Genomic DNA, 27,402 nt, shown 5'->3' with positions numbered 1-27,402 from the left:
TCAACCACTACCGCTGCTGCCACAACCACCAGCTCCTCTCCACCGTCTGTGCCCTGGTGTTTCATCCGCTGTTGCTCGAGTGAGGTTGAACGGACGCTTTCCCCTGAGTGGGGATCACTGTGTTTTGGAACCTTCCCCCAGGGCCACTGTCGTAGGAAATATCTGTTCATTGTTTGATTCTACTGTTTGATTCCTTTAATTGCTGACCCCTCTTTTTATTGTCCGATTCTATCAGTTGTTGACTCCCATTAACTGCTTGATTCCATTAATTGTTTGATTCTATTAATTGCTGACTCCCATTAATTGTTTGCTTCCTTTAATTGTTTGCTTCCCTTAATTATTTGACTCCATTAACTGTTTACTGCATTAATTGTTTGACTCCCGTAATTGTTACTTGGTGTTCGTTGAGTGGTGTCAGAGTTTTGTGTTATATTTTTTATAGTAAAGAGATGTCAATCTCAAACGATTATTTGTTGTTCCTCAGAAAACCATGGTCCTTGACTTTCCTTTATTAAGATCCTGATTAGTCTGGTAAGTGATTTCTATCCCTAAGTCCCAGACCTTTATATATATATATATATATATATATAAATATAAGGTTAAGGTTGAACAAGAGGACAGAACTGTCAGGATTATGTCTACTTGGCAAATATGTTTATTGCAATGGTAATTTCTTATCTATTTAAATGATAATTTCCGATAAAACGGTTTTGGTGGTACAATAAAAGCAGGTACTGTAAATATAGTACTGTAGGTATTACAAGAAATATTAATATTTAGACAATAGACATTTTTTAAGAGATGATTTAAAGGAAAGGAGCGTAATCTTTGGTCGGATGGGTAGGGGTAAGATGTTCCATACCATCACACCGTGATATTTTATGGAGGTCTGGTACTGAGTGGAGGGCATGGGGGGTGGTCTTAGTAGCTCTGGGTGCCTTAAGTTGTATCTCTGATTATTCTGGAACTAGGAATAATTATTGTCAAGCAAATGATTGATAGATTTGTAAACAAAGAGGGCAGAGCCGTAAGTGTTAATATGTTCGAATTTTAACATTTTCAATTTAGCAAATTTTTCGCTTGGGTGATTTTTTTTTTTTCAAGTAGGTCATTGTCCGTGCAACTCTCTTTTGTGCAGTAACCAGGAATTGTGTTTTTGAAGAGCCAGAGGCCCCCCATAGTATGGGACAGTATATCAGGTGTTGGTTAACAAGATCATGATAGATTTCTTTCATTGCTGTGAGAGTGAGTGACTGTCGAATGTGATACATGATACCGCACTGTTTATTGACTTTACTGTGAATGGCTTGTATGTGGTTTCTCCAGTAAAGTTTCTCAACAACAATAACTCCTGATAATTTAGAGTTTTGTTCGCGTTTTAGGACTATATTGCCAAGGTACAGGGCGTCCAAGTCTGGGGGTAAGTTTTTCCTTCTATGAAAGATTGTGTAGTGGGTTTTCTCAAGGTTTAAGGTCAGTTTATTACGTATTACCCAGGTCCTCACTTTAGTAAATTCAGTGTTCATAGTTCACATTGAACTTTGGATAGTTTTACTTCTAATTGATGAACATTTTGGCAATGTAACAATGTAACTTAAGTAACAAAGTCCAGTACTTTTTTTAACTGTTGTTCGGGAACTAATTTCATGGAGACGCTAGATGTAGGTGTATTAGTGAGCTACTTTAGGGCTGTATGATATCTTTGAACTTTAGTTTTGGATGTTGGGAGGGGGAGGACTTTTTGAGGTCCATCTAACGCATCGCCTATCTCCCCATGTTATAATGGGTTCCCTCTACACTCTGGGAACTCAACCCCAGTGTTAAGCAAGGGGGCAGTTCTGCAAATAAATTGAACCGAGAATGTAGTGTCTGTAAGGGATTATCCTGTCTCAGGAAGAGGGGCAGGGGTGAAGGAGAGAAGTTTGTCTGGAAAACAGGAGAGAGAGGGAGAGGCAGGATTGAGACAAAAAGGAGACTGAAATAGGGTGGGAGGAAAGGTGGTGAAGGGTAGAAAAACTATAGATGGTGAAATATAGGTGGCATATTAAGGCACTATCACACCCTACGACAGCATACTGATATCTTTCAATCACATGCCCAGTGCGGTCGTCAATCTTCAACCATCAAAACAATATTGGTAACAGACCTCTACTTGACTGCAACCCTTTCCTCTTAGACTGGTGTCTCCCAGTACTGGAAAAATTATATATACAGTACTGTATTGCTATTAGGATAGCCTCTTTCTTTCACAGACAGCAAATACGTTTTAAAATAGGTGGTGTGTTCACAGGCCATACAGAGCCCAAAGTAAGCATTCAAATGAAAACATAGTACAGTATTTATTTGTTATGATTATACTGTAATATTATGCTTTGTTGGTAGTATAAATTGGCTAAGCATAAAGTATAATTAAATCTGTAAAACATTGGATTTTTTTATATTTAGCAAACTAGCAAGTAATTTATCTCACATGACTCTGTTACTTTATGGGTGTCCAAGGTATCCCATAATTTTTGGAGAATCTTGACCTTCTGTCTTTAGACATGTATGTGATTAGATGGTCCATACAACTGGGGAATGTATCACATATCTGTACTGTTTTCATATTATTTCCCCAACTCAGAAAAAATAAGGTGCAACCTAGTAAGTCTTAAAAGAGTCTTGTCACACTTCAGTGGCCAGAATCAAGAGCAAATATTAGAATAGGAGTGATGAACTTGCCACCTCCTCAATTTTTTTTTATTTCATCAACCATTTTACCTGGGCTTCAAGTTGCAACCTGTATAGGACAATTCATTGAACGGACTCTTCTTCCTGCTGTAAATTCAGTACATGGAAGCTCCATTAGTGAGTCAGAAAAGAAATGACGAAGTGTAGCCATGCGATTGAGACGTCATAGCCTATGGGTGGCACACATGATTCCTGTAGCCAATCTGCACATGGCCAGCCGCCTGTCTCTTGTGGGAACTTATATTGTACCACAAACGTCAACGAGGAGAGGAAGTGGCACCCAAGTCCCAACGACAATTTTCTCAACCTTAGAGCTACTACATCCTCAACCCCATGACAGACAAGCTGTGGACAATCTCCTGTGCCTGTAAGTACACTATTAACTATTATATAATTATACTAATATTGCAGTAATATATTGTAGCCCTGAACAAAAAAAAAATTTAAATGTTTTATGTACCACACTACAAAACCATTTTGCAACCAGGTTCATCAAAATCCATCTACAAATAACAAGGTCAGGTGTGGATACAAGTAAAAACAATTCATCACTTCTATTCTAGATGCCACTATGTACACAGACTTCCTTCACTGATTCTTACTGCTGTAAAAAAGTTGTGCAAGTGCTTTAACAAATATAGTTAACATGTATACAGGCAATGTTATCTGCATTGTAAACAATAAAACTGAATGTCATACTGTACACACACATACAGACACATAATATACATAACAAAACAGAAATATATGCAGAGTAATACAATTTACAACAAATATGTATTTTATTGAAAAACAATCCATAAAGCTCCTGATTAATCAGACATATTCTATCAATCAGGGAGGAATATATTCTAACCAACATTATAAACAAATTCCAAAAGACTCTTTGTAGTATCAATTGCCAAAACCAATTTCCGAATTACAGTGGTCCCTCGGTTAACGAGCACAATTCATTCTAGAAGGTTGCTCGTTAAGCAAAAAACTTGTTAACCGAAACCATTGTTTCAATGGGTTTTTGGGTAATTGGTTCCAGCTCACCGAAAATTGCCTAAAGTCAACAAAAAAGGTAGTAAAGTACACTTACTTTGAGGTGTGTATGTCGAAGGCTCCTAGATGATGATGGGAATTAGAATGGGGGTGGAGGAGTAGGGAGAAGAGAAGGCATTGGGGTGGAAGAGAAGTCAGCCCATGGTGCCATTTCACCCATAAAATTTTAGTTCACTTGGTGTAATTAAAGATTATTTTCTTTAAATCAACACTGCACTGCATTATATATTGTCAATATGTAAAATAAATTTCAAAATGACCAATAATTTGCTTGGAAACACAGAAAAAAAGCACTTATGTTGAAGAGAGTCTGAAGCAAGATGTTACCTCCATTGAAAAGACACAGAGACTGACGCCTGTATGGTGTGTTAGACAGGCTGTTTGTCATGCAAAAAACTAGCTTCCTATACTTCAATTATGTTCAATAATTGTTAAAATAACTAAAAAAAATAATATAAAGCTTTTAAAATTATTGAATAGTACAAACTTCTTGATATTTACTAAAATAGTAAGGAATTTAAGCCCTAGAACCGATTACTGTATTGGCGGACTAATACTACAGCTGGTGGGCTGCCAAATGCAAGCAAAAACATGTTGAGGGGTGCTCGTAAGAAATTCGTTAATCGAGGGATTGCTCGTTAACCGAAGTTAAGAATCTTATGGAAGGTAATTCGCTAACCGAAATCTCGTTAACTGAGGCGCTCGTTAACCGAGGGATCACTGTATAGATTGGCACCCTTCTGAAAGAGATGACTGCCAGTTCAGATGGTAATGCACACGTTTCACTTATTGATATAACTAGTAGTCACTGGTTTGATGCCAAAATTTAAGACCGGGAATTTTACCACAACACAATTCCCAAGAAAATGTAATACCTAGATAAATTCTTATTAACTCTAAGTATTGGCTGTTATTCCATAAGCAGCCATTCCTTTTTCCAAGAGTTTGAGCATAGATGGATACACAGAGGCAAACTGAGTGAGGTGACGAGATCTGACACTGGCAACATAAGCTTCCAGGGCACCTCTAACGAGCTGCAGTCGCTCCCGTTCATCTTGGTGTTCATCCAACCAGTTACTGTAGCGACTCACAGACCAACCAGCAGTCTGAGGAAAAGAGTTTATATATACATACTGTACATATATAATTGACACACAAGGAAACCTAAAAATTTGGTGTTCAATCAGCTAGTAAAGTTATGAGTTATACCAACAATACTAATTATACTTTGCCAAACCTTATTGTTTAACTACTTAAGACCATGTGCAGGTTGCAGCATATTTCCCCCTAAACAGAGGGCAAAATTAATACAATATACCCCTGTTAATTCAACAAACAAGGGGCTCTGGGTCACTCGAACTAACGAATGATCCGAATTAACCGAGTTTGGAATATTTTGACATTAGCACAGTATTCGTCAATTTCCAAATTCTTGCATTTGATTATTCATTTGTTTTCTATTCAATTTTTGCAACTTTTCTGGAACCTTCCAAAGATTGTTCCTCATTATTCGAATCAACAGACGTACTTGGTTACCATGCCTTGGATGCCACAAAGTATTACAGGTACAGGGTATACAGTTACTAGTATTTGTAATTACTGCACAAACATAAATATTTTTAAATATACATATAGTAATAATAAACTAAATAATACAGTAATAAATAAATGTAATACATTGTGAGGTGAGATGACGAAGCACTTACACAGCACACACATTAACAATACTACTAAACCATTGTCTTATTATGCTTTCATTTCTACCTTCTTATTTTAATATTAATTGAAAATTAATTTCTAATCTTCGCTTTAATGTTAACAGAAATATTTTTTTTCGTCGACATTACATTAGAATTAACACTAACTTCCTGTATATATATATTCAGGGAGAACACTAGTGTCCAACATGCATGCCGCACGGGTAGTAAACAACAGAAAGTTGTCAGACATAGAGGCATCCATGATGCAATAATAGTTTACATACTGTTTTATTACAAGTTGCATTCATTTTACTTACTCAAAATCTTGCAAAATCTTTCAGAACTATATTTTCATTGAAACAATTAACAACATTATCCCACAAATCTCCTAAAAAACCTGCTTTAAGGCGCTAAGCATCTCAACTGATGAGGTGGGACCGCCACATAACCTCCACCTGCACTGTTGACCTGCTGCCTCGTGATAGCTTATGTGCCACTAAGACGATTCCCACATGGACGATTATAGCTACAAATCGTCCAAACATCACAAATTCTATTAGAAATGCTGTTTATTATAGGAATATACAGTATTATGAAATATAGAAATATAATACAAATTATATTACAGTACAAATAGCAAAATACAACAAATCATATTAGGAATGTTCTTTTATTATAAAAATTACTAATAGTTTCTTCCCAAACTCATGACCTAACTAAATGACCTCACTATTTCCACCTGTTTTAGCCTTGATGCTATTATGAGGTTACCTGACATCAAGTGACCTGACCACAGGTCAGCTTGTTAACCAGACTTAGGTGTTGACAGGATCTACAAATACTTTTACTTTTTCATGATTACGAATACAGGTATAACATGAAATATTTGGATACAAATGAATAGAATTTAATTATTAACAATTAAAAGTGAGAATCGTCCAAGTGGGATGACACCTGACCCAGGCTTGCTTGGGAAGCTATTAAATCGCAGTTGAATTGACAAGACTGAAATTTCAAGGCCCTCATCATGCGCCTTTTCGAAACCATTCGGTAATTACGGTTTCATTCTGATTTCAAATTGTTTAATTATTTTTATTTTTAAAACATACGAAATAAGCCAAGAATCTGCATTATAATGATCCAAATTAATGAGGGTAGAGTAATGTACTGTACAAGCATTCCCCGATTTATAAAAGGGTTCCGTTCGTGAAAAAACTTTCGTACAGATAAAGAGCATATTATGGGATATAGAAGCCAGGTGGATACAGTGCTCACCTTTTGTCCTTCAGTCTCTAATTCATACCCAGGACACCCCTAGTTCACCCTGCTGTGAAAGGGTACCTAACTTTATAGCTGGGAAAGTGAAAGTGGTCAATTACAGTGAGACCCATACTGCCTCCCTGTGCATATGAGGAGCTCCAGACCATAATCTGCTAAGTGCCAAAATAGAAAATGTAGGAAAATGCTCAGGGAGGAATGTGTGACATACAATAGTCTTTTCAAAGGACTCTCAGCCACATGTACAGGTTTCCCATTTAGCTCTCTGACCTACCCAGGGGATAGAGGAGAGGTTGGGGAATACAATGCAAAACATAACACGCTTCAGTGACATATGGCTCTTAGCAGGTTATGGTCCGGAGCTCTTTATATATAAGGCCCTTAATACCCACTTTCATTTTTAAAGGCCAAATTCTTTGCACCAGAAAATTTCACAAAATTAACAAAAACTGCATGCCAAAACGAAACAACTATTAGCGGCTGTTTCAGATAACACACTCTTTAGATTATTATATAAAAGGTGCAAAATATGATACGGAATTTCTACCTTACAAATGAAAAAGAGCTTAAATTATATTTGCTTTTATATGACACTGTAACAAATAGTTTAATGGGTTGTTTTGTGTACAGTATTTGAACATTAAAAAAAAAATATGTGTAAAGAACAAAATTACCAGGTACTTTGGAACTTAAAAATAATCCCCACAAGTAACCCTTTTTTACTGTTGAACAAGTGTCAAAATATATTTCTGGAATTGATTAACTTTGAGTAAATATCATACAGATTAATACAAAATTTAAATCCGATACAGAATTGAATGTTTGAATACATGTACTATATCAGAAACCCTATACATATCCATCTCATATAAAAACTTAAAAGCCTTGCCTGGTGAGGTGACCTTAACTCTGGTGGGGCCTTGGCAAACAGGAAATGGAGAACTGTTGAGTAAGGAATAACATCACCAATGCTGGGAGAGGCAATGACGTGTTGCACTGTTTGGAACAACAGCGGTCTAAATGATCTCACAATACGATATGGCCTGCCAAGCTCTGAGGGTCGACTACACAGAGGACTGATTGCCAGTTCCATCTAAAAATGTAAAAAGAAAAACTTATATACTAATTTATATATTGGGTAAACAGGGTAGAGTTTATGGCAGAGATACAAGAATGTGTGAATGAAGACAATGAAATTAGTAAAAGGCTGAGAGAAGGCAAGATAAGTGTTACTGGATAAAAAAAAGGACACGTTAAAGGCAAAATCTGCGAGTAAGGGCCTAACACAGTGCATGCAAACCAGAAACATGATGGAAATATTGTAAAATTAATTTATAATTCTGGATACAATATTACTCCGGAATGTTTTTTTTTTCTGGTCATGACGTGTACTGTAGCTACAATATTTATATTTGTATACTATGCATTTTACCTGAGCAAAGTCAGCAGCAAGACGTAACTTCCCACCTTCTCCAATGGGTCGTAGTAAACTTGCATGGCGTACAAATAGGTCTAAGCAACGGCAAGCCAGTGTATGAATCCTAAAAAAAATTAAAGTACGTATATGTCTTGAAGGTAAGAAGCATTTTCATTATATTATAATTTTGTTTATGTGAAACAAGTGTATAGAAAAGAACCAGATACAATAGATGAATTGTATATTCTTGAAAAACTGTAAATCTTCATTATATTCCATTAGAATATTGACAGAATTATAACATACATAGATACTGGTAGATATTTTGAATACAGTACATCTGGCACTGTATCAGTTGAGTTATGTGATGCTATATTCATAAAGCATATATGATAATAAAAATCTATTGATTATAAATACTACTGAAGTTCTGTGCTTAAATCTGACTCATTAATTCACAAATTTATAGGAAATATGAGTAATAATTTATTTTCTTTAGTGTCTGCAATCTCCTACTTTTTTCTTTGCTTAACTTTGATAGAGTGAACATGTAAGTGAGCAGTTGAAAAAACAATAAGTCTTTTATCTTATGGATAAATGCTGCTTTATGTAGTTATTATGGAGAAATACCTACTTTTCCTTAATGATGTTTGATGGTTGATAAATGGCCAGATAATCATCTGCTGCCCGGGTGATGAATCCCTGGAGTTCCTTTAGGTACAGCGAACACTGAGAATCAGTTCCTCCTGTGTCACCTCTGAAAATATAGTGTCCATGACAAACAAATACCATATATACTCATATACTTTTAACTCCAATCTTATACTGTACATAGTTTGACTCCAGATTGTTTGGTAAAAATTCTGAGTATTTTATATATCTCTTGTATTATTAAACCCTGTCTTTTGAGAAATACAGCTGCTCCTCGACTTACGACGGGGTTAGGGACCCAAATCCAGGTCCTAAGTCGAATTGGTCGTAAGTCGAAAATGCGAAGATAATACATAGAAAATCTAAAATGGGTGTCTCTTTTTCTTCTCAGCACCACAAAACTCTCACTTTTAAGCATGCCAGCCATTTTAAATGGAATTACAAACGAAAATTTTGTCAGTACACAAAGCAATTACTAACGTCGGGACTCGAAAATACGTAATTTGAAAAAATTTTGGTACGACTGGGGCGGTCGTATGTCCGAGTGGTCATAAGTCGAGTAGGTCGTAAGTCGAGGAGTAGCTGTATGTAAGTAAATAAGTAAATAATTATCATAAGGTCAAAAATATAAAAAGGAATAAATTCTCTTCGTGAGTTAAGAATTTACAATCAGCGGGGGAGGAGTGAGGGATCTGAGCTGTTCTGAGCTCTCTCCGTTGCGTAGTAAAACAAATAAAAAAAACTATCGTCCAGCAGCCAAATGGCAATACAATATTTTTTGGTTTAATTATATTTTATATGTTAGTATTATTTTTATATATTCCTCACATTTATTGCTATATTATACTGTAATTATTTTATCTTATTCCTCATAGGAGTTGGTAACTGATGGGAATTCAGTTTCAGAGTTAGTAACACTGCTCATAGCATCAGCTGTTGTGGTAGTGGTCACTGCCAAGACACGTTGGTGTGAATCTGGTGTCTTGATATATATATACAGACAGACCCCGACTTACGACTGCTACGACTTACGACCGTCGGGACTTACGACCGCCTCAGATTTTTTATTAAAAATTTTTTTTTTTTTTTTTTTATCAAATGACACACGCATTTTCTATACCGAAACGTTTCCAGTTAATGTAGTCTCCATGTATAATAAGAAAATTATGGGGGCCCCATGTGCATTCAGCTGACTACATTAAAGGTAAGTGCTCAGTCACACTGTAACCATTCCTTATTATTTATTACTTTCACTGTACTGTATCAATTGCTCATTATTCATTACTTTTACTGAACTGTATTTCATTGTAGATTATTTATTTATTTATTTATTTTTATTTATTTTTTTTTTCTATGTCGGACTTACGACCATGTCGGACTTACGACCTGGATTTGGGTCCCTAACCCCGGCGTAAGTCGGGGTCTATCTGTGTGTGTGTGTGTGTGTATATATATATATATATATATATATATATATATATATATATATATATATATATATATATATATATATATATATATATATATATATATATATATATATATATATATATATATATATATTTATTTGTGAGAGTATTTTCCCATTAATATTTATTTTTATGTGTTTTGTGTTTGTTCTAAAGGCAAACACATAAAGAGAATACAGTGGTCCCTCGGTTAACGAGCGCCTCGGTTAACGAGATTTCGGTTAACGAGTTACCTTCCATAAGATTCTTAACTTCGGTTAACGAGCAATCCCTCGATTAATGAGTTTCTTACTAGCCAACCTGAACATGATTTCGCTTGCATTTGGCGGTCCACCAGCTGTAGTATTAGTCCGCCAATACAGTAATCGGTTCTAGGGCTTAAATTCCTTACCATTTTAGCAAATATCAAGAAGTTTATATTATTCAATAATTTTAAAAGTTTAATATTAATTTTTGTACTCAATTTAACAATTATTCAACATAATTGAAGGTAATGAAACTAGTTTTATGCGTGCCATCCAGCCTCTCAACACACCATACAGGCGTCAGTCTTTGTATCTTTTCAGTGGAGGTAACATCTTGCTTGAGACTCTCTTCAATTAAATGCTTTTTTCTGTTTTTGCAAGCAAATTATTGGTCATTTTGAAATTTATTTTACATATTGACAATATATAATGCAGTGCAGTGTTGATTTAAAGAAAATAATCTTGAATTGCACCAAGAGAACTAAAATTTTATGGGTGAAATGGCGCCATGGGGCGACTTCTCTTCCACCCCAATGCCTTCTCTTCTCCCTTCTCCAACCCCATTCTAATTCCCATCATCATCATCCAGGAGCCTTCTACATACACACCTCAAAGTAAGTGTACTTTTCTCCCTTTTTTGTTGAATTTAGGCAATTTTCGGTGAGCTGGAACCAATTACCCAAAAACCCATTGAAACAATGGTTTCGGTTAACGAATTTTTCGGTTAACGAGCAACCTTCTAGAACGGATTGTGCTGGTTAACCGAGGGACCACTGTATACATTTCTTTGTACACAAGTAAAAATGTATCATATAATGTAACAGCCTACACAATAAGTCAAATGGGTGAAACAAATTCACAACTCCCAGGACCCATACCTAATTTCCCGGCATTCATAAACCATGCCACCTACCTATGTGAAAAAATGCAGCTAAAACCATTAAGGAAGAGCTAAATGAATGTTTAACACAATCATTATTTGCATAGTTGCAATGTTAACCAATGCAAATGTGAAAGGAAAATTACTGTATCTATAAATTTTTATTTGTATCAGGTATTTGTAGATTTAAAGATAAATGTTGCAGGTATAGGTATCCCCCAATATTACGATCTCCCTATCTACAATATTTTGCTCTAACGATGGTGATGTATTAACATCACCCTCCTATTTACGATAAAAAAAAGTGCACGAACGATGGTCATCATCTGGCCAACGTGGAATCTGGAACGTATCTCTTGGTGCACTTGAAAGCTGCAGTCCACTCGCATGTGGCCACCCGGTGCACTACAGTCCCAAGCTTTGTTCCATGTTGATCACACATGGCCGTGATCATGTAGCTCAATGATTATATCAGTCAGTATCGGTGTTGTTACTTATCATCAGTGTGTTTTTTTACCTTACAGTGAGAGGACATCAATAATGTTCAAATTTTACTGTTTCGGTTACTGTGAAGTTATTTTGGGCTATGTTTTTTATGACTGTAAATTGCTTTATCTCTGTTATTGTGAACATAATGTGAGCAATGTCGGCCTCCACCATTGTTTTTACATTATCATTGTTCGCTCTGTTTTTGTGACGAGTGCTTTTGCTCTATTTTTGTAACTGAAGGGAAGTGGCATGAGACTTCCCAGAAGCTGTGTGGGAGTCAGAGTGACATCTCCACTCCACCTTCAATAGTCCACTTAGCCTCAAAGGGGACATTTAATGATGACCAGGCTTGTTCTTAATGATGTGGTGAGTGTTGTTTAATTGTTGCAGGCATAGTATTAGAGTAGGAATTTTCTTTTCAGTGATACATGTGGGTGTCCGACTGGCTTGCAACAAATACCATTGAACCAAGATTTCCTGTAAGCGAGAGGGTAAGGTAAAGTCTATCATTATTACTATTATTCAAATTTTTATTCTAATATTATTACAGTACAGTATTATATTTGAATACTGTACAGTACTGTATTTGAGGAAGGGTGCAGTATATAGAGAATTCGTTCAGTACAGTATAGAGAAGTAATGAGTGACCTAAAAATACACATGGATGTGGTAACAAGAACGATGCACCTACCCTGAGAAGTCTTCACTGTGCATGGTGAGGATAATTGCCTCTATAGCATCTGTGATGGAATCGACAAGTGGCTGAACCGCAGAGGACATCAACGAATCAATGGATGGTAAAGCCTGTGGAAGATGAATTACTGGAGCATGAAATCCACTTAATGACAAAAGACAGATGAGGATTCAGTAAGATACCGGCACACTTGACACCTCATGACAGAGCCTGCCAGTGTCAACAGGTTTAATCAACCCATGACAGAGCACAGAGCACACCAGTGTCAACAGGTTTAATCGTTCAGCAAAAGGATACCTAATTAAAAATGCTGTCACTCAAACTTTACCTTCATATACATCAAGTCCTTCCATTTGTCATTCTAAACCCTAACTTGTGATGTAAAATTTATAGCACACAATAGTTCCTACCTTAAGTATATCAAACTCCTGTAACAAAATGTTTACAATATGAGAAGAGCTAACCCACCTGTAATAGCATACTGGTTACTGGCTGTGGCAGATGAGCGAGTGTGGCTGATGCAGTGCGTTCCACTTGACTCCTCACATATAAAAGCTGGTTAACCACTGCTGCATTCAATACTTGTGCAGGTGTGGGGGAACCTGCAAAGACATGCCATAAAGGTGGTAAAGAACCGATTGAGTTTGTCATGTCTCTTTTGAGAATGGGTATGGGAGCTTCAAGGCAAGATGTATATTTCAGTGACACACAGTCTGGCAAAGTTTCCAGTTACAATATCTCATATACAGTACACTCTAATACATGACTACTGAACTGCCCACAATGATGACAATAATTTCAATAATTTACCTCTAAAAAATAACAAATAATAAGATCTCTGACAGCAGCATTAACATAAATTTAATATTCTAGAGGTGAAAACAAGTAAATCTTCTTAATTCAAAATTACCAATAAGAAAACTTCATCGCAGTTTATAAATATCTTGAGGGCTAACTTCAGATGATCTTTCAACTGAGATATACTGTATGTAACTTAAGGACAAAGGCAGACTTCTATACTGTATTAGTAAATAGGCAAAGCCTTTCATAAAGAACAATTAAGCATTTTATATAGTCATTGAAAACACATAGAAAAATCATTCCCATATGTTGAAACCCTAGCTGAAATTTAGGTAGAAAGCATGAGAACATACAGAGTATAAAATATAAACAAAGCAATAATTACAAGAAGAAAACAATGATGAGCAAAACTTTGGAAGATTTGTAAAGATCAAGAGGATTAGCCTTTTCTTCAGAGCACACAGGTAGGGGTAGCTCCACTGACTAGCTGTTTGGAAAGATTTGGGATTTAAATAAAGTACAGGGGGCCCCCCAGGTTCGAGGATTTTACTTCGCGGTTCTCGGTTATTTGCTGATGACACCTTGGATATACCCAAGAATGTCTGTGGGTAGTTTTAAAGTTGCCGTCATTTTTGCGGCTGGGACAGGAAGCCATTCGTTCTAGAGACAGTAATTTCCTTTACCTATATTGTAATTATGTGTGTGTGTGTAAACACACACACAAAACACATACAAATAAATGATAATTGGAAAATCCCCTCACAAATAATCAGAAACAAATTTATTAAAAATGTAACAGTCTACCCACAAGTTCGTGCTTTATTACTTCATTAAGAGAGCACGGACCTGAGGGTAAACTGTCACATTTTTAATAAATTTTTTTAATGTGTGTGTGTGGTACACACACACACACATATATAACAATACTACAGGTAAAAGAAATAATTGTCCTAAGGGTAAACACATAAAAGGAATATACATTTCTTTGTACACAAGGAAAAATGTAACCCCCCACCCGGTCTGTAAGTGTTATTCGCGGATTTGGTGATTCGCGGCCATTTTGAGAACCTAAACCCCGCAAATTTGGGGGGGCCCCTGTACTGTAGTTAAATTTCTCGCTCAGTAGAAGGACAGAGGTGCAGATGGGTTCATTAATTAATTTCACTGTTGGCCAGGGATGTAAAGAGGTTCATGAACGAGCTGTGTGAAGCTGCTGAGGATGACTACAATGATGCTATTCCTTGAGGGTGTGAGCAGGATGTGTGTTTAACTGAGGGGAAACTGTTAGTGTCAATATTGTCTAAAACTACTCAAGCAGAGGTTTAAAAATAGGTTATGTAATTCTTTATAGGAGAAACTATAAGTGTGCAATTGGTATTATTTTAATCACTGTGTATAAAGCATAAATCATCTTCAAGAAAAAAGTTGAGGGTGTGAGAGAACTTACCGATAACTTGGCTGGCCTCCCCACTCGTGACAACAAGCTGTCGGCACTTGACACAGAACAGCTGGAGTGATTCTGCCACATTTCGGGCCACAGTCTTACTCAAAGATTTATCAACGGCAGATACATTCAATTCACTAAGGACAAGTTATAAGCGTTAGGTTGGAACCTATATTGATAACACCCCTATTGCCTATTCACACAAAATTTTATATCATACATGAGAAAATATTTTACATAAAAATTTTTCCCAGTGCATATTCTCCAAAAGAAGGTAAAACTCTTTCATAATTCGGTGACAATGTCTGTGATAAACTGTAGATATTTAAGGCCAGGAGAATTAATAATTTTGAAAGACTATATGTAAATCTTAGCGTATACCTTGTAATTGTTTTAATGAGAGCATCGACTTCATCCTTAGCAGGTGGTGCATCCTGGGCAGCAAACATTAGGTTGACAGGATCTAACAGTCGTGAGCGAGAACGAGACAAATATGCTTCCTCGAGGGGCACAAGAGTACATCTCAAGGCTTGCTCCGGACTGAAGGAAACACCAGGATAAATTTCAGTTAACAGTACACACACACACATGCTTGACCAATATCTCAAAACAGGAAGTAAAGCAAACAAGTGAATAACAAAACAAATTATGAAAGCACAGAGCATAACAAGTGTTGCCATCAAACTATAATCTCAGCGTTGTCATCAGATTATCATCACACCGCTGGCAACATTGAGATAATAGTTAGCCTGAGAATAGGCATAACACTTACTCAAATTCTTGTGTCTCTCTATCTTTCTTATCTTCTTCCTCTTTATCTTGGACATCACTATCCAACACAGATGCAGACATGTCCGCATTAACATTCCTCATCTCCATACTAATGCCCTCCAACCTCCGCCAAAGGTCTCCATACAGACGTATAAGCTTGGGGTAGTCTACTTCTAGGTACTGACGAATGAATGTAGAGTCTGGTGTGGGAAAAATAGCATCCTTTCAACACTTTCAATAATGACACAAAAAAAGGTAAAAAAAAAAAATTCTAAAGATTCATAAGTAAGAAATTCCTCCCATTTTAAAGCTGACCTACAACTTTCAGAGGTCTCACACTTCCTGGTAGTAAAAGCTGGAGGTGTGCTGAAAGATGTCCATAAATACAGCAGCTACAAGATGACTAAGGAATGTCAAAAAGATTAATACATATACATTCCTTCTTCCTTCACATACTTTATCGGGTTCACTTTCCTTACAATCCCACTACAAGAGCATCTTTTTGTAACTCATGTGGCAACTTTCAAATTTCTATATTTTCTATTTCTTTTTGTTTCACTGACCTTAAGTATTTGGCCCACTCGCACCCTTATACTTTTTTACCTGCAAGATGGTGCAGGTACTTTTCAGCATTTAATATCCTTGCTTTTACAAATAACAGTACTGCACAGTGCTACATGGTAACTCATACTTAACCATGTGCATTCTTTTAAATAATCTCATGAGTTTCTACTCGTATTACTTTTGATGCTCAGATTCTGCTCAAACACTGACCCCATTAGAGAATACTTGTATATCCTCACGCAACACTACAAGTAAGTATAATTGGGACTACATAACAGTGTAAATGCTAAGAGTATTGGGATGGTCTAAGCTAGTACACAAGAGACGATATGTAAAATAAACTAAAATATTGTAAGTAAATAAGACAGAGACAAAGTCTAAAGACAGGGTGCAAGAGGAGGATCAAGAAATACTGTACATGGAAAATTGAAAATATTAATTGGGGAAATGTATCAATACCCTATGCATGAAAAATCCTTAAAAAAAAAAAAAAATTACCGTATATGAGGCTATGTGGACCATAACTTCATAAGAGCCAAAACACAAGAAAACGTGGTTAGAGTTTTGTAAAATGGACCTGACTATACCTCTTGAATTAAGTGTGATAGCACTATCATTCTTGTTACAAACCGAAGTTTACGTATTCAGGATTATGTTGCCATTATCAGATAATAACAACCTCATCAAGATTGTAGTAATCATAAAAATGATCATAACCCTAGAAATTTGGAGGCATTAGATTTTATGAAATTTGAATATTTTGATATCGGATACTCATGTACATCATAACTAATCATAATCAGTGCTGAAAATGTCCAAGAGATTACACTGATTACCATAATAATTCACCTTAACTGCAAAAAATTTAAGTACATGTTGGAAATAAAGATATGGTAATATAAACAAAGATTATTGCATGCAAAATAATCTACACACACACACACAGAGGATTATGTGGCCATGGAGTTTCTAGATGCCATTCACCGCGCGCTACCATTGGAGCGACTCATCAGGCAGGGGAGAGGAGCGAGAGCACACCCCATGCAAGAACCGCAAACTTATGGCTGACAATCTCTTTACAGAAATGGGATTTTCAACCCCACAAACTATTGCTTCATGCTGCCTTGGCCTCGGAATCAAGAGGCAATAGGTACAGGAAGACAATAGGTTAAAAAACGTGTTTGTGACCAGGGTGACGCTTACAAAGTTATGGCCCACATAACCTCATATACAGTAGAGTGACATTTTCTAACCATCTTCCATGTATTAACTAATTCTGCAAAAAAAACATTATTTTGTGATTACTAGCAATAGAACACAGCTTTAAGGCTGATACTTACCTTGTGCAGCTTTGGCAAATTCCTCTGTTAGGATTCGAGTAATATTTCGCCAAACTTTAGTAAACAGATCACTGTTACTATGACATTGTACTTCTTCTAGAAAACACACATGGGTAACAGGGTCCCTCTTCTTTGCTAAAACCTTGAACAAAAGGAAACAAATTGAAAGGTCACAGGGAAGAGGCAAGTGAGCAGTGTAATCCCCCTGACAGACCAGGCCCTGGTAGAGCTCTACATGTTCAAGGGAATACTGTATCTATTTGACCTGTTGAATTAATTAAGAGGCAAAAAAAATATAAAAAAAATAAAAAAATACCCAATTACAAGTACTGTACAGTATTAGACATAGCACAACAAATATGCCATAAAAGTAAAAGTACACAGAAGCACTTATAATAGAAAGATGAGGCATTCAGCATTAAACTACAAGCCCAAACAATATAATAAAGACAAATATGAGACAGTACCTACAAGCACTACCTAATCAATATCTGTCCATGGAACATTAAGCTTTCTCAAACTGAAGGAAGGAAACCTACAACCTGAAAAACTGCAATAAAAGCTACCAGAAACACTGAAGAATCAATAAGACATCCAACAGAGATGGTTCCTAGAAAATGGGTTGTGTGATCAGGAAGAATAAAATCCAAATAAAAAACAAAAGAAAATCCTTTACCAGACTACTGCCATCAACTGATGAAGAGAATGGGTGAAGAAGAGAACAGAACAATCTATCACTGCATTAGAGTGAACAGTAAGACTATACTGATTGTGTTCCAATGGCTATGAAAGTTCGTGGCAATTGAAAAAAATCAATATACAGTATATTCACCCAAGACATCATGAACCAAATTTTATTGAAACTACAGTACAGTTCAGAGCCATGAAATATATCCACAAAAAATTTCAGTGTAACTACAGTATTTCAGTGAATGGAGAATGAGAAAGTAAAAGCTATTAAAATAACAATATCACTGTGTTAAGGCAGTGACCAACTCAGTTGAGATGATGTGTACAAACAATTTATTTTTATTAAAAGTTTGACCTGGTAACCTTTGTTGTTGTTTTGTTGTAGCTTTAATCATTTAGGCTCTTGTATAGAGATGAGGTTACAGTATGAGAAAACAATTACTTTCCACAACTATATCAATAAACTATATACAGGTATATGAGTAATGAGTAAATCTTGATTAAAAACAGTTGTTGAATCACCATAAATTTTAAGAAAATTTTGCTTTTTTATCCTGATTAATAAAGATTGAAGATCATAGACTGGCCTGTAATCTCCACAATAATTCTTACCTTATGTAGGTGTGATGTTTGGACACAGGCATGATAAATGTCATCCATCAACTTCTCCAGATTAGACCAGAGAGAAGCTCGGAACTGTACTGACTGACCTGGTCCAGGCATGATGGCTTTCCCAGGACCACCTGCATAATAAAGCCTCGCAGTAATAAAGTTTCTTAAACAAATAAAATAAATAAATAAATTATTCAGTAAGTGTATAACCATTCAAAAACAACATTAATTTCCTCATGTGAAGAATTTGCAATTTATTCACCAATACACAGTACAGTATTACACTAAGAAGTGTGTGTTTACTTTTTCTAGTATCCTGACTTATCTGCATGAGGGCGTTCACATCGAGTGTTAATGAGACACTCCTGTTCAGTCTAGCAATGAGGGAATCCAACACCTTTTCTACACTTGGCACCAGGATCCCTAAATTATGGAAGACTTGTAGAGCTGTTCCAACCTGAAGAACCAAAATAATCCTTCATGATACAAGTATTACCCTTTCAGATCAGCCAACTTGAGGACAACATTACATATCAAAATTCTTAAAAGTATTTTGTCAGGCAATATTTTTTTACCAAAACACTTTTTGTCATGAAATTAGAAAGTGATGTTTTAAAAGTTCAAAAGTATGATTCTAACCACAAAATACATTTAAATGGCATTTAAATATTACAAGAATGGCATTTAAATATTACAAGAATGGCATTTAAATATTACAAGAATGGCATTTAAATATTTCAAGAATTGAATAAATAATGGGAAAAATAGCTGATGTTAGTTGAAGAGTCACTGTAGTTCTTGTTGGTAATTTTTTTTTTAATCCTGCAAGTAAGAGATGAAGAAACCCTTTGTGTGTATTATAGCTGAATCACCAGGCAAGAGATGAGGTTCTTGATGCGCATAGTTGGAAGTGAACGAGGGGGTTTGAGAATTGCAATTAAATGCCAGGTAGCGACGTGTCCTCCTAATATTACTTATTAAGTAATTATTAGATGTTTTAATTGCCTGTATGTTGGCCTGGCGAATTGGGTAGGAATTAACATACCTAGGTAGCATTTGCTGACATCGCATTCAGCTTGAACAGAAGGTATAATACAGCATGCCCTGACAATTCGCGGACCTCGATTATTCGCTGATAACACCCTGGATGTACCCAAGAATGTCTAAGGGTAGTTTTAAATTTGCTGGCATTTTTGCGGCTGGGACAGGGAGCCATTCATTCTAGAGACAGTAATTTCTTTTACGTGTATTGTATATGTGTGTGTGTGTGTGTGTGTGTGTGTATGTGTGTGTAGACACACACACACATATACAGTACAGGTAAAAGAAATAATTGCCCTAAGGGCTAACACATAAAGGGAATATACATTTCTTTTTACACAAGTAAAAATGTACCCCCCTCCCCCCTTAGTCAGCAAATGTTATTCGCGGATTTGGCTATTTGCAGCCACTCTGAAAACCTAACCCCCCCGCGAATTTTAGGGGCATGCTGTACATTTATAATTACAAGCTCTGCATTTGCTACCCTAAATGATAAGGAAAACAGGAAGTATGGAAATTTAATTTCACAAAGTACACAGTATAAGAACCAAGAAAACTCACCTGTGTCTGATTCTGAAGCTCCATGCCACGGTCCATCATCACAACTGCTTGTTTCTCAACGTCCGAGCGTGCCTGCCGTACCAGCCTTTGGTCTCGTTCTAGCACTTCCAGCCCTGTTAAGTCCACATCACGTCCCAAATGATCTGTAATCAAACCAGGAAATGTCCATATAACAGGAATAACACAACAATTTTCACTGTAAATACCAGGGATGGGATACTGTATTTGTATTCAAATGCATCCAAATACTGTACAGCATTTCAAGTTAAAGTACCGTATTCATATTCATGTAAATTGCCATAACAAATCTAAGTATAGTATTTGCACTTGTATTTGAATACTAAGACAGAGTGTTCGTATTCTCAAAACAATCTGATGAATACCAAAAATTAAAAAATTAAAATCAGCTTAGTTTATTAATACCCTACACTTGAGAGCCGAGATGTTATCCTTGATCTACATATTCAGACTAGTTTTTCCATAACTTCCATGTCTATGGAATCCATCCATGGTGCTCACCAGGAACATTGAGATTTACTGTACTGTAAGAGTTAGCTTAGTGTAGTGTATCTGTAAAACTTTTGATTGCATTAAAAAATTACAGAAATTCTATTTCCAGCATCACTGTTATTATCTCACACTACAGTATTTTGTAAGCTGAATATTTAATCATCTTAACATCTTTAGTACAAAGCCTAAGATCATTAATGCACATTTTATTATCCTCAATTACATGTTTCCATTTAGATAAATATAAACTATGATTGTCAGAAGACAAACTTTCATAAACCAACCTAGCTCACTGAGACTAATGGCAGCCTTGGTGATATCTCTTGGTTCACTTGACAGTTGTTGTTGTAATCTCTGCGATAACATTAGACAACGAATGACACGTCTGAGAAGTTCACACGTGGCCTGAAGTCTCCCCAAAACCAATGTGTGTCTCTCCACCCTCTGGTATGGATCAACCACTCTTACTCTCAGCCTCTCCACTCCAGCCAAAAGTGTCTATGTTTTTAAAAAGAAGAATAAATTTAATGAACACTCAGATTGAAAACCTGTAGGAAAATGTTTAATCAATATTGACTTCCTTTTAGAAAGCAATAAATTGATCTAAAATTTGATAAGAATGAAAAGAGCAGCTCAAGCAACACTAAAATAGTGTACAGTACTAACTCTTAAGAAGTTCACTAACATATACTGTAATAGCAAATATTAAACATAAATTCATAGGTAGAAATGATATTGTTACATTATCCTTTAGAAGACTTCATCCATGAGAAAAAGACAAACACAACATCAGTCCATACTCTAGTTCTGTACAAGATAGATATCAATAAAGAGTCTTTCATGCTGTTTCCCTTTATAATCAAGCCACTAAAAAATACTATACAGTACTAATTTTTATAATGGTTTTTAAGCCAGCTTGTTAACTGAGGAGTACAGACAGCATTTGAAACTAATCACTGGAGACCGATATGATACCCATAGCCTTACTTGTTTATAATGCAATTTGAGTCGAATTAAGAAAAAGTAATGATTGATAATTATGCCAAATTTTAATTCTTTACACAAGGGAAAATTATTTCTGAAATTTTCATGTAACCAACATAACATGGAATGGCAAATATTACAATAAAAATATAATTTCACTCAAAAGTTATATCAACACACAGCTTTAACACATTTCTATAAGCATAACAGAACTAATGTGTATCAGAACTACAGTACAGTACAGTACTGTATGTACAATAGTTGTAAAAGGTATTAGTTTTACCTGGATTCTGGTATGCATGGTATTAAGTACATCTTCAAGGGTCTCCACCCCTGTGGCTTGAGACAACAGGTCCTCATAGTGACTCCCAACCTGGCTTTCTATCTCCCGCTCCAGTCGATTGATTCCTATTGAAGATGGACAAATATTTGGTTAAGTATATCTTTGTTGTTAGGTGCAAGTTTTCCAATAAAAATGAAAAGTGATTTACTGTTATACCACGTTCAAAAATGTGTTCGACAGGCGAGTTAATGATGGGCCCTACAACTAATCAGAGGCGAGATGCTACTTTTTGGTCAAATTAGAGAACATATACAGATACCGTTACTTGAATTTATGTTTCACAGTTTTCAGTTACTACAGGGTGTTCACTGACAAAATTATTCAATGTTTCTTCCAGCCCTCAAAAATGTGCAAGAAAAATATTAATGAAAATACAATAATACAAAACTATTTTTGAAAACCATTCAAGTGAGACTGATGAAAAAATTCACTTTATTTCATTGTTGTAGTTTAAACACGCAACTCACTATTTCTGTATCACAACATATATTAGAAAGAGCTTGGAAATCATTTGAATACAGTATACAACTTTATCATATCATCCTTCAAACACACATACCTAAAGTAAGTTTGTTAAGCTGTTCTGCAATAATAACGCCTTGGACCAGCTGACTGGCATGACTTTGGACATCAAAGTCATCCGCCAGAAATGGGGCGTAAGTGTCTGAAAATAAACATTTATCGAATTTGTTTCGAGCAAACAAAGTATTTTTGGTGAACTTATTCATATACTTTCAGTAAAAGGATAAAATAATATAATTTGTTATCCATAGTACAGAAGATAATTGATTACAGTACTGTATATACCATACAGCATATGATATAAATACTGTAGACAAATTGGATATACTTGTACACAGTACTGCACAGTAAAAATGAATGCTTTCTGTACTCTACAAAAACTTTAAATAAGGTAAAATAAATATAAGAAAAACTGAATAGCCTTTATATACTCACTATCTTCTTGGAATTCTTTAAAGACAGAGGAGGACATCGTTGTGTAGAGTTGTGACTGGATGGCTGTAACTAAAACAAAATACTGTACATGATAAGCTGATAGGAACCATTATTATTATGGTTTACAGGCTACGTACTGTACTGTATATCCATATGACATACCTCATCCTTCTTTAATACAGCCAAAAATTCACATGATCCATAGAAAAAAGGGTCGACTTAAAAGAGGAGAAACAATTGGTGATTAAAGATGAACCAGGAATATAACAGATCAGGCAGTCATATTTGAAGATAGGAAAGGATCTCCTTTTCTGAATGTTAAATCTTAGAAATTTATCTCAAAGTTACCCCAGATCAGTACCAAGCAAAGCCTACAGGTACAGTATACTGTATATGAAAGATGGAATTAAGTGGCTACCCTCAGCACAACATGAAAGGTTTCAGCAAAGTTTACAAATTCCAGATACTACAGTACTTCCAGATGCATATTGTTGCAAGATACAATACTACAATACTGTATATTCAATCACATGTACTTGTACCCTATACAATACTGTATACATTTTGAGGTACAGTACATACATGTTGATATGTTTATCAGCTGTGTTCCATACATGGGAAAATTAATTTTAAATTTTTTTCTTTATACGTAATGTATTAATATTCAAACATACTGTACGTACGGTATTAGGTTATTTTTCGCTCATATCCTTATATCTCATACAAGAGTTTACATTATACATACTGTATGTATCTACCTCATAGTATTTTCTCTCTTTCTTATTCACATTCAAGTATATACCGGTAGTAAGTTTCAAACATGTACTGTACATGTTAATATAACTATCTCTTTCCATTATATTGACACAGTTGCATATGACACAATGCTAACACCCACCACGCACACAAGTCTGGTAAACACTGAATTGAATTTTTCATGTGTCAAATTTAGTGAATGTTCAAAAACTTTCAATCACGTCGAGGGGGCCTCTTTTCTATCTTCCATATGATATCTTTGAGTACCAACTGAGGTAACTACACTAAAATAAATCAATACAGCTGTACACCAAAACTACAGTATCTAACGATTACATTATTAAAGTGTAGTAATAAATAATTTTTAAGAATTTTTTCCATATTCTGTATTACTTTTTGCATATACTGTACTATGTTATTGTACCCAATTATACAATCTCATTAACAGTAGGTCCTCAGCTTACTTCACCAAATGATTAGAATAAACAGCCTAATGCTTAATGTGGAGGTTAGATTGGGTGCCACACTGCAATGTTAAGCCCTTTAGTCAACCAACCAAACCTAACAATCTTAGAATACTTTTGAGTTATATAAGTTAACGTGGTTTATTTTGTTTAGTTTGGCAGTTAATTCTTCAATCAAGATTTTATCGTAATAGTTAACAACAGCAACCTGTTAGAAGGAGCCATATAAGGAAAAAGTTCGCAAGAAAAAAAAGTTTCTTACTTCTAGAATATAAAAAAAAAAGTTGGAGGAATACCCTGTATAAAACTTTTAAATTGTTTTTTTTTGTCCTGAACATGTACCTATGTTAACGAACCACCTCAAAGCAGTTGCCAATATCAGTTGTTTATGTGAGCACTAAAAGACCAACTTTTCATAGAGGTTAAAGCTTCCATTCCACATGTGAAAAACTGCCAGGAACTTCTGAACTTCTATACAGTACTATTAGTGTGGTGATTTTTTCCTGGATGGCATTTCATACCCTAATAGGATCTCATCATTACTAGCAACCAACAGTTGATGAATTACTGTAAATAAGATAAACCAACCAACCAACCTACCAAACCTAACCTTGCCTTGCCTTACCTAACCAAGCTATTCTTGCATGGAAGTTGTTTTTTTACATTATATTAGGTTGTTATTTTGTTATTAACTGTTCACAGATAAAGTTTGCTGAGAAACTTTCAGTTGCTTAGCATAAGGATCACAAAATGGCAAACTTATCAATTGTTTAACCTACAACTTTTCTTCAATACAGTTTCATGATATTTTAGAGGTTTGTGATACCAATCGTCCTAATACTGTAGTTACCACAGGCTTCATTCATAATATAATGTATATGGCTAATATTGACGACTAACTCGCCGACACGTTATTTGTTTTGGTGTTCATAGTCTTGCTATATTTTCATCAATGAGTTCTGATATATAGATTTTTTTTAAATGCTTCCTTTGGTAGATATTTAGGTGACTAGGGGCACGCTACTTTGTCTTTCTCGGCGGTGATGCAGAGGTACACAGCCAATCATCTGATCAACGGCAGTCGCCAGTGTATGTTTATGAGCCACACTGTCTGGGTGTGACTGCTCTCACGTCCTCAAAAAAAAGTAAAATTACATCACATTATAGTATGTTCCTTCTTATTAATATGCCCAGGGATCAGGAGGGTAAAACCTAATAGCTAGGAGGTTCAGTAAGTTTTTTTTGGTTAGGTTGATGACGTCTCCTAACAATGCTTCTCCTGCTTGTTTTTCTTATCAACTTAGGTTAGATTAGGTTTAATTTAAAAATAACCACTTTTTCACACATTTGCAAACACTACGACAGTGTTCACTATAAAATACGTTATCATTATCGTTTCGGTCATACAGCGAATTTTAGGATTTTAAGTTTAAGCTTGGGTAATATTTCACTTGATGCCAATAAACGAATCTCTTGAATTTTATAGTAGTAATCAGTAAATTTGACAATTCTAAGACACCTTACTGCAATGGCATTTCTGGCGCAAATTACATTTAAGAGATATTTAACATTTTATTATGTACGTTTAGTGGCGGTACACCCAGAACATCGAACAACTGTGGAGCCCCAGGTTTGGTTAGGTTGGTTACGTTTGATTCTAATCTTTTTCCAAATATTTTTGATGTGTTTCGATCACTTATTGCCTAGATTTTTATAGCAAATCTCTAGATTCTGGGATGGGTGGGAGGGGGGGATTATCTCAGAAACTATTGATTTGTGCCAGAAATGAAGGTCAAATTCATTCATAACACACAAAAAACCATCGGAAAAACAGTTTCAACTTTGATTTCGTATAGTGGCAACAAGTAAAAAACTTCCAGGCTTGGTTGAAATTATGTTTTTCCGATGGTTTTTGAAGTGTTTTAAACAATTCTGACCTACTTCCAAATCGGTGCATGACCAAAACAATAATTTTACCTAAAAAAGTGAAACTGCAGCATTTTTCAATTCGGTTTCTCTGAAAATTGGCAGCAGGTCAGTCGTCAATAACGACCAAAATTGATATTTTAGGATATACAGTAGATGTATATATTTTATTTGCATTGATTGTCTTTCACTAAAAGCTGTAGCAATAAGATTCTGGCAAAATTTCATTATTAAATTCCTTTTAATAAACACAGGCTTCTCTCTTTAACCACTACTCGGCCAAATTTCCCATCACCTTCCTCGATCCATTAAGTTAACGCAGTGGATATTTTGCCGTTACCGGCCAAGTTCCTACTAACGCTATTTTATAGTGAGTGCGCTCTGATTGGCGAATTATCCATTACCGACGACCAAAACAGCAAAATATCCACTGCATTAATTTTTTCTAGAGATGTTGTTTGGATGACAGAAGGAAAATAGAAACGAAAATGCTCAGGTTGGGAAGTTGGGTGAAGTTAGGTAGGTGAGGTGAGGTTAGTTAATGTTCTAATAGGTTCTGTGCATTGTCGTTTTGATTTGATAAGCCAATCACTGCACACTCATGGTAAGGTAGCGTTAGTAAGAACTAAGCCGGTAATGGCAAAATATCCACTGCCTAAAGTTAATTAACTCTTCACTGCAAATATACATCAGATGCCTTCTACAGCCACCATGTGTGGTGAAGTCACACGTAAATAAACTACATATACAGTACATGTAACAACATTTCTTAATTATTTTTCAGTGTACTTCAACACCCCCTGACCCCAAGAGTTCTTCTGACCCCTTTTACCACTTTGTGTTATTGTATTATCTTCATAACTACACTAATTAACCACAGGTAGACAACAAAGCAGCGACCATACCTGGGGAAAGTTCCAATTTAATCAGAAATCTCCGCGAATAAACTAAACACGGAACATCCTACAATTTTCACATTTTCAAGTGTCACATCAGCAGTTTAATAAACACATGAATACACTACCTTACCGCCTGGCA

General features: G+C 35.6%; 1 protein-coding gene across 2 annotated transcripts; it reads right to left on the bottom strand.

The window, feature by feature from the left end:
* Window positions 1-4,389: 4,389 nt before the first annotated feature.
* LOC121865516 (conserved oligomeric Golgi complex subunit 5-like) lies at window positions 4,390-27,402 on the bottom strand. 2 transcript variants are annotated; one of them, XM_042365034.1, is made up of 18 exons: window positions 27,270-27,402; window positions 23,219-23,281; window positions 22,821-22,925; window positions 22,202-22,326; window positions 21,219-21,432; window positions 20,425-20,567; window positions 19,126-19,279; window positions 18,823-18,953; window positions 17,521-17,662; window positions 15,618-15,816; window positions 15,227-15,385; window positions 14,849-14,982; window positions 13,069-13,202; window positions 12,598-12,710; window positions 8,807-8,929; window positions 8,188-8,296; window positions 7,645-7,848; window positions 4,390-4,883 (listed from the first exon to the last, which is right to left on the bottom strand). In XM_042365034.1, exons 2-18 carry the CDS (start codon window positions 23,253-23,255, stop codon window positions 4,674-4,676), a joined length of 2,436 nt encoding a protein of 811 aa, XP_042220968.1. In that variant the 5' UTR covers window positions 23,256-23,281; window positions 27,270-27,402; the 3' UTR covers window positions 4,390-4,673. The 2 variants fall into 2 exon arrangements, with proteins under 2 accessions (XP_042220968.1, XP_042220967.1); XM_042365033.1 differs by having other exon boundaries at window positions 23,219-23,287; window positions 27,270-27,390.

This window comes from Homarus americanus, unplaced genomic scaffold (assembly GCF_018991925.1).
Source record: "Homarus americanus isolate GMGI-L3 unplaced genomic scaffold, GMGI_Hamer_2.0 scaffold25483, whole genome shotgun sequence".
NCBI classification, from domain to species: domain Eukaryota; kingdom Metazoa; phylum Arthropoda; class Malacostraca; order Decapoda; family Nephropidae; genus Homarus; species Homarus americanus.
The sequence above is the reverse complement of the archived record's forward strand: the minus strand, read 5'-3'. Positions and strand labels throughout refer to the sequence as shown.

What these genes read in the sequence shown, in the direction of transcription:
- LOC121865516 (XM_042365034.1), bottom strand. Translation starts at nt 23,255, where the DNA reads ATGTCCTCCTCTGTCTTTAAAGAATTCCAAGAAGATA. An exon ending in AGCTTCAGAATCAGACACAG is followed by an intron (nt 19,280 to 20,424) that starts GTGAGTTTTCTT and finishes TTGGTTCTTCAG; the next exon opens with GTTGGAACAGCTCTACAAGT. An exon ending in AGTTAAGGTCACCTCACCAG is followed by an intron (nt 4,884 to 7,644) that starts GCAAGGCTTTTA and finishes TCTTTTCCTCAG; the next exon opens with ACTGCTGGTTGGTCTGTGAG.